At 35.2% G+C, this 9,278-nt stretch overlaps 1 protein-coding gene across 9 annotated transcripts in view; it reads right to left on the bottom strand.

Annotated features, from left to right (window-relative positions):
- Nucleotides 1–9,278, bottom strand: part of TAF2 (TATA-box binding protein associated factor 2) — an 80,990-nt gene that overhangs the window by 3,811 nt on the left and 67,901 nt on the right. For all 9 annotated transcript variants that reach the window (XM_007127705.4, XM_007127709.4, XM_007127708.4 and 6 more), the window contains one exon: nt 7,877–7,999. In XM_007127705.4, coding sequence (XP_007127767.1) covers nt 7,877–7,999 — 123 coding nt within the window. The remainder of the gene's footprint in view (nt 1–7,876; nt 8,000–9,278) is intronic.

The following is a 9,278-nucleotide window of genomic DNA, read 5'->3' as shown; positions in this document are numbered from 1 at the left end:
GGCACGAACCCGCGTCCCCCGCATCGGCAGGCGGGCTCTCAACCGCTGCGCCACCAGGGAAGCCCTTAAATGTCATTTTTGAGGGCAGTTTTCCCCAAACTGCCCAGAAAGAATTAGTTCCCACAACATAATACAGACGAAGAAATTAAGACACAGAGAAATTAAGTGACTTGCCCAAGGTGGTACTGGCAAATCTGAGCTATGAAACCAAAGAGCCTGGACTTCAGAGTCTGTGCCCGCAGCCACTCTGCTCATCTGCACGTGGCGTGGTGCGCACCGCCGCACATCTTTCTATCTCGGGGTCTCTTTCATTAGACTCCTAGCTCCTTAAGGACAGAGCATCATCCTTGTATCCCAGTGTATTGCACAGCATCTAGCATCCTCATACCTCCACCTCCCCAAAACTTGCTAAATGAATGAATTAATATAACAGAATTATGCAACTGTTGTGTTTCTTTTTAAATAGGATGTCAGGTGAACTTAGTCAAACTAAATGCATTTTGAAGGTCACTGATTTTGAGGAGAGAGAAATAAAGTACAGAAACTATTATAGACCATTCATTAAACTGGTATGGACTACTGTACCTTCTTTGTGTCGGGCACTGTTCCAATATTTTAGAACAAGTGAATGTGTTAAAGTTCCTGTTCGCAAGAATTATTCACATTTTACTACTGCAAAATTACATTTTTTATATTCATGATTTTTTGGTAAAGCTAACACTAACAGTAATGTAAAAAAAAAGAGAGAGATTATATATACAAGCTAGTCTGGGGACTCTGTATCTTTTGCAATAATTGGTGCCCAGATATTCTTCAGAAAAAGAAAAAAATTGAGAGATATCTGATTTATAGTTAAGTTAAATATGCCACTATATAATTTTAATTTATATTTTAAATGAACTATATAAATATATTATTGATTCTATAAATATGGGAATATAGGTCCCTACCTAACAGAGTATAGCCAAGTGACAAGAAGAAGCAAGAGAGCTTCATAAACAAATTCCTTTAACTCCTATCTCATTATTTAGTCAGTCTACATCAACAGACTTTGCAGCTTTCCAATTGGCTGTCTGCACTATTGGGAGTCTGAGGTCCTTTTCTGCACTGAGAGAAGTTTCAGTGTACTCTTTTCCAAGGAATAGTAATAGCCACTTCAAAAGTAAATTCAATCTCTTGTCTAGCGATCTTACACTTTGCGTTCAAGATATACTGATTAGAATTCTTGCATTTCTTTTGATTTGTATGAAGTCTATTAAGAAGACAATGGATTAGCTAGATCCAAGGATAAAGGTGTTAGAAATCAGGACCCCTAGGACAAACGGCTGATTCCAGGTCTGGCTAGAATATTTACAAGATGAGCCTGAAACATCCGGTATAACAGTAGCAAGGAAGTTTAAAGCCTTCTCAAGAACTCAAGAGTCAAGAGTTCTCACCAATCGAAGTTGGGAAAATCTGAATATTGATAAAGACAATAACTGTAATGGACTAGAACTGATTGGTCACCATTGGAGGATGCTAGCCAACTTATTATTTTGAAAATTATTAAATACATAGACAGAATCAAGTCTTTATCTTTCTTTTGCTATCTGATCTATACCAATGGGTAACAGCAGGTGAGGGGGAAGTTAGCTTTATAGAAATAATCAGCTTATAAATAAAAACAGAACGATGAATTAGAATATCACCATCTTGTAACCCTTAATGAATTAATGGATCCAGGTCTTGAACACCTTAGTGGCTAACCTCATAAAAAAGTCAACCAGACATTGTATGCTTCCAGATGGAAGAACACACTACCATCTATAACCCTGAATCCAATTAAGTTTCTAGATAGAATTACAAATGTAAAGGAAATGCAGAGGACTCTAACATGTTAATTATACCACAGGTATACAATTAGCAAAATACAGACTTGAAAACTACAGATCAAAACCCTGGAGTTTATAACATTGTAAAGGGGAAAAAAGAATGGACTGGAAACTTTTAATTTTAAAAGATGTAAAGGATATATCAGCCAACTGCAATGTGTAGACTCTATGTGGACAGTGATTCAAACAAATAAATTGTTAAAAATAAAAATAAAGGGCTTCCCTGGTGGCGCAGTGGTTGCGCGTCCGCCTGCCGATGCAGGGGAACCGGGTTCGCGCCCCGGTACGGGAGGATCCCACATGCCGCGGAGCGGCTGGGCCCGTGAGCCATGGCCGCTGAGCCTGCGCGCCCGGAGCCTGTGCTCCGCAACGGGAGAGGCCACAACAGAGGGAGGCCCGCATACCACAAAAAAAAAAAAAAAAAAAAAATTAAAAAAAAAAAAATGGCATTTATGATTCAACTGAAATGTAAACAGTGACTGTATATTTAATGATATGAAAAAACCATTTATTTTTTAAAGTACAAGAATATTATTGTGGTTATGACTTTTTAAAGTCCTTATCTTTTAGAGATACACACAAAATTACCTATGCATAAAATGATATGTGGGATTTGTTTCAAAATAATTCAGAAAGGTGGAAATGGGAAAGGGTATAGATAAAAAACAAGGCTGACCATGAGCTGATTGATCATTTCTGCATCTGAGTAACGGATACATGGGGGTTCATTATACTAGTCTGACTACTCCACAGTTTTCTATAATAAAAGTGTTTTTTAAAAAGGACAAGTTAAGGCAAATTGGCACTATCCGTGAAAATGTTAAATGCTCATATTTTTTAAATTAGAAAGTTCATTTCTCGAAACATATCCCACAAACGTGCTCATGCATAAGTGCAAAGAAATATATACAAAAATATTCATTAGAATAGTGTTTGTAACAACAGAACATCTAATAAAACCTAATGTTACCCTAGCATCACCACTAACCTTTAGCTCGTAAGTTTTCATTTATTATAGACAATATATATTTTTTATTTGTTTAATTTCTTTCCTGAATAATTTTTACCAGGTCTAATTCAAGGTGATAAGAAAGTACAATTTCCCTCTCATGTGGACCTGTATAACAGTTAAGATTTGAGACACATACGAGCTTACTTTCACACTAGCATAATGAGGTCATCTATAGAATCTCTATTGAGAAAAATGCATACATTACCAACCCCGTGACACAATGCATAATCCCACATACCATTTTAGGGGTTTACAAGATGCCTGGGAACTTGAGGCCCACCCAAGGTTAGGTGCCACTCATTTTAAAGCTAATGAAAGCCCTTTTATAATTAAATCGCTTTGCTGTACACCTGAAACTAACACAACACCGTAAATCAACTGAACTCCAATATAAAACAAAAATTAAAAAAAAAATAAAACTAATGAAAGCACTTTTAGTGACCCCAAATATATGTCTCTATTGCAGATAGGAGATATATCAAGAAAAGGAGATAAAAGTAATTCACAATATTATGATTTGCCTATTTCATGTTATAGGGAAAGAACAAAACAGATGTTCAGTTTTGTTTTTCTATCTAACATAATCTTTCCTAGAGACCTACTGAATTCACTATGGATAAGGGTTCGCTGCAGTCAATTTAACAAATGCAAAACAAACAGAAAGGGGTACTTAATACACACCTAATGTGGAAGCTTTCGGGCCCATCTGATAAAAGTGCTGATAACAGTGAGTAACCTGCTAATTCTATTAAATTTATCGCACTAGGTATACGTTTAAATTTAACACAAAACCTGCAGTTTCTATTAGGAAACGTGTGAAGTCTGTTCTTCCGTTTCTTTGGATCAAAAAAAATAAAGTATAGAATTATATCATTATAATTTAAAGAAACACACCAAAGTCTTTTTCATAATAGACTTTCAAAAGAAAGAACTCCAGCTTTTTTTTTTTAAACGGATTTCTATACCAGAGTAGTGCTTTTCTGACTTAGGCAAGAATTTGTTACATAGTACCAGCAGCCCTAGCTAGGCAACTGCAGGAACTCTTCTTTTCTTCCCCACAGAAACCACTAGGGATTTCCCCGCTCCTGTTCCTGCCACTCCTCCCCTCCTCTCATCACTGCAATCCCCGCAGCAACCTGGGAGAGACCAGCAGCCTCAGGCGCTGCAGCGGTGGGAGAGGAGAGGACGTGGTATGCTCAACCCATCACACCATGTGACCCACGCAGCCCTTTCTCCGGATTCCCTTCCTTAACTCAGGAGAAGGAGAAAGATAACCAATGAAGGAAAACACCCCTGCTGCTTCTCCTTTCTTACCCCAAATGGCTTAACCTACCAAACACATATCATCCCTACCCTAAAATATGCCTCTCACTATCATATGCACGGAAAGAGAAAACTGGTGGGGTGTTAGAAAGTGGTTAGGTTTGATACTTCTATTCTTCAGTATAGTGTAAGTTAAAAAGGGGTTTTGTTGGCTAGTTCGGGAAAGCTACTTATCAAATATAACAATACGTCTACAGGAAAACTGTTTATAGAATTCCAAAATAAATACATGTATAAATAAACTTTTGGAACACTACCATTGGTAAAATGAATGTTTTCTAAATTCTAATAATGACACTGTTGAATTTTAAGACTTGCTCAGTGGTCATAGGGTACTGGACAGCATAATTACATTTAAGGGAAATTACAAAGGCACATTAAAGAATATACTCACAATTAAGTTTTGCAGATCAGCCTATATAATATACTGGTATACAATTTACTTCGTGACATAAAAGGGCCCTACACTGAAGCAGCCAAAGCTAAAATGTTAATGTTTTCCTATTCCCTACCACTACCCCTTTATCTCCTCCCCAGTCTTCCCATATGATGCCATGCGAACTATAAGACTGTAAAGAGATTCCAAAAATAGTAAAAATGTAATTTTTAAAGCAATATGAAACAAAGGCACACTGGTGGGCAAAAAAGGTGTTAAGATTTGCTTCTATACATATGTTAGCATGCCACATCACTAGGATAAACCAAACAAACATACTCAGAATTTTTACTGGAATAAGAATTTATCTGACTGCTGGAATTTAGACAGAATTTACTTTTTTTTAAAGGCATGGAAGATAGGCAGAAGCATCACTCTCAAACTATGTCAAGAGGTTTGAAATGCCCTATGCTTTATAATTTTAAAAGATGTAGAAAACTTTCCATGTCTGAAAAAGTTTTAATAAGTATAATGATAATAAAGCAAATTTACACCAAATCCCAAAACAAAAACAGAGAATACAAAATCGGCAAGGGCCGAGAAATGTCAAAATTCACTTATTAAAGCTAAGTGCTAAAGTCTCCAGCTGACTTCTTTCTGAAATATATTTTGTGAGAATCTGTTACAATAAATGCATAAAGCACACAAAGAGATACAAGCAACCAACAGTCTGGGGGCTCAATACCAAAATATTTTGAGGTGTTGCTTTTGTTCAAAGTCTCCTACTAATCACAGCTGATCCCTAAGCTCCTCAAATCATTAAACAGTTACTCTTTTGTTTATATGATAAAAACATGGTTTATACAAACAAAATCCATCAGTTGGAATTTTAAAGCCTGACTAATGACTTCTGGAAGAAGTATTCTCTAAAAATGATTTTGCTTATGTATCTTGTTTTTCACTCCCTATCCCTCCAAAACTTGAAGACTGAATCTTTGTTCATCAGCATCACAAGTTTACTCTTTATTTGGATTATAATCTTCTAAGCAAAAGAAGAACAGGGTAAGTAGAAGACAACGTAGAATAGTAAAATAGGTAATAGTCACATCTGAACTGAATTATCTTTCATAAACTTAAGCCCAATTAGTATGAAATAAATTTAAAAGACAAAACATGTTAGTTTTCTAGGTATATATAGCATCAAGTCTTCATGACTGATCATGAATGACCAACCGTAAACCTGTCAGGGGGAGGCTGAGAGGGAAGTAAGTAGTTGATTTTTATATTTTATAAAAGTATGAAGGTATAGATTTCACACTTGCTACTGAGGCTGACATTTTTCATATTACAGTATTCTTAGAAAAAGCACTGCAAGGAAAGATCAAAATGTTAATATAATGGGTATCTTTAAATGGCATTAATAGGGGATGCATTTTTTCCCTCCTTTCTACTTTTCTGTTATTTCAAAGTTTTATACAATAGGAGTATATTACTTTTGAAATAGCAAAAAGCCTAATTTAAAAGTCTTTAAGCCAAAGCAATATTAAGAAAGAAAAATGAAGCTGGAGGAATCAGGCTCCATGACTTCAGGCCACACTTCAAAGCTATAGTCATCAAAACACTATGGTACTGGCACAAAAACAGAAACAGACCAATGGAACAGGATAGAAAGCCCAGAAACAAACCCATGCACCTATGGTCAATTAATCTATGACAAAGGAGGAAAGAATACACAATGGAGAAAAGACAGTCTCTTCAATAAGTGGTGCTGGAAAAACTGGACAGCTACATGTAAAAGAATGAAATCAGAACATTCTCTAACACCATATACAAAAATAAACTCAAAATGGATTAAAGACCTAAATGTAAGACTGGATACTATAAAACTCCTAGAAGAAAGCATAGGCAGAACACTCTTTGACATAAATCGTAGCAATATCTTTTTGGATCCGTCTCCTAGAGTAATGGAAATAAAAACAAAAATAAACAAATGGGACCTAATGAAACTTAAAAGCTTTTGCACAGCAAAGGAAACCATAAACAAAATGAAAAGACAACCTACAGAATGGGAGAAAATATTTGCAAACTATGAGACTGACAAGGGATTAATTTCCAAAATACACAAACAGCTCATACAGCTCAGTATCAAAAAAGTAAACAACCCAATCAAAAAACGGGCAGAGGATCTAAATAGACACTTCCCCAAAGAAACATACAGATGGCCAACAGGCACATGAAAAGATGCTCAACATCACTAATTATTAGAGAAATGTAAATCAAACCTACAATGAGGTATCACCTCACTCTAGTCAGAATGGCCATCATCAAAAAGTCTACAAATAATAAATGCTGGAGGGTGTGGAGAAAAAGGAACCCTCCTACACTGCTGATAAGAATGTAAATTGGTGCAGCCACTAAGGAGTACAGTATGAACGTTCCTTAGAAAACTAAAAATATCGAGTTACCATATGATCCAGCCATCCCACTCCTGGGCATATATCCGAAGAAAAACACAATTTGAAAAGATACATGCACTCCAATGTTCATAGTGGCACTATTTAAATACAATAGCCAAGACATGGAAGCAACCTAAATGACCAGCGACAGATGAATGGTTAAAGAAGGTGTGGTGTATATATAGAATGGAATACTGTATATATTCAGCCATAAAAAAGAATGAAATGATGCCATTTGCAGCAACATGGATGGACCTAGAGATTGTCATACTAAGTGAAGTAGGTCAGACAGAGAAAGACCAACATCATATGGTATGTTTATATGTGGAATCTAAAAAAAGAAAAATTAACTTACTTACAAAACAGAAATAGACCCACAAAGAAAACAAACTTACAGTTACCAAAGGGGAAAAGGGGGGAAGGCATAAATTAGGAGTTTGGGATTAACATATACACACTATTATATATAAAATAGATAACCGGCAAGGACCTACTGTATAGCACAGAGAACTATAGTCAATATTTTGTAATAACCTATAAGGGAAAAGAATCTGAAAAAGAATATATATATATACATATGTATAACTGAATCAGTGTTGTATATCTGAAACTAACACATTGTAGATCAACTATACTTCAATAAAAAATAATATATGTAGCTTACATTTGAAAAAAAAAGGTTTTATGTCAGATAATATAGAGTCAATGTTTTACAAGAAAAGCAAGTCCTGAGATCTGTCGTTTTTAATGTATTCTTTAAGTTGATAAAGAAACTCTATGAAGTTAATAGATTCGTTCTTAAGCAAAACAACAACAGCAATGATAATAATAATTTCACCTGTTCCCTTTCGTGCAAGTTCCATATTCCATTGGGGTTTTGTGGTGGGTGTGCCATCAGAACCTGATGAGTGCTGGGGGATTAAAGCAGATCGGGAGCTGGCTGGCCGATATTTAGAGAGCCCTAAAATGCCAAAGAAGAGCGATAACAGGGATTTATTTCTTTGTTTCCCAAAAGAAGAAAACAGTCTGAAGGTTTTTATAAGTTAACCTTAAAGCCAGAATCAGTTCAACAGTAAAATTCCAATAATAAAAAGAATACTACTTTTTAAAAGTACTGAAGATCTCCCATTTGATTTATTTCTTTGTCATGGTTCCAATATACTTAAGTCTGAGAAAAATACACATTCAAGAAAGACAGTATACCTGACTGGACTGCTGAACATATAAATTGGAGTCTACATTCTGGGGCAGAACCATGTCATGTTTTTTATTATTTATGTGGAACTCTGCATATAGTAAAGCATGCCTGCTCCCCCCAAAACTTATTAATAAATTCTACTATAATATTTACTCAACAAATAGATCAAAATAATTTAGGGATTACAGAAGATATTTAAAACAGGAACGTTTTAATGGTATAACGTGAACAGCACTGTATTATCAGGAAACCCAGGTTCTAATTCCAAATTATCCACAAATTACATATACAGTCCAGGTAAGACATTTATTTTTTTGTGCCTCAATTTCATTTGTCACATGGAAAAGTTCAAGGATTTGGGTCTAGCACTGAGTTGGCTAGTACTTGGGTGTGCCATTTAGGGTAAGTCATTTAATATCTCTCTGCTTAAATTTCCTTGTCTGTAAAATTGACAGAATAGATAAATAACGGTTAAGATCTCTTACAATTATAAAAGCCAAAGAATTCACGACCTGTCAGTTTTCAAAGATAATTAGGTTCATATTCTACCTGATGCCACTTTTCAAATTCTACTAGCTCAGCCTAGATTACTAGATAGTAAAATGTACTTTAGGTCTCACAAATAAAATTAAACAAAAAGCCAAACAAACAAAAAGCAGACCAAAGTAGGTAAGGGAGACTTGCACAAATATAGCATGTTAAAAAAAAAAACCAAAACCTCATTCAAATGTAAAGATCATAAAAGATAACCACAAGCAGCATGAAGTATAAATAGGATTTTCCAATAAAAAGAAACAGGAACAGTACCTCCCCCGCAAAAAAGAAAAATAGTCATATTCATAATAAAAGAAATGCATTATAAACTTGAATTATCATTTTATAGTTAATAAATATCTTTTAAGTTATTACATTGACAATAAAATAGTACCATGAGATACAAAAATGATAAATATTAATGAATTACACCTATGGATCAAGATGGATGAATTTTGGCAGCAAAAGGTTGAGTGAAGAAGACCAAGTCATACTGAGTATCATACCA

Source organism: Physeter macrocephalus, chromosome 15, assembly GCF_002837175.3.
Source record: "Physeter macrocephalus isolate SW-GA chromosome 15, ASM283717v5, whole genome shotgun sequence".
Lineage (NCBI taxonomy): Eukaryota > Metazoa > Chordata > Mammalia > Artiodactyla > Physeteridae > Physeter > Physeter macrocephalus.
This window is presented reverse-complemented; position numbering and strand designations above follow the sequence as displayed.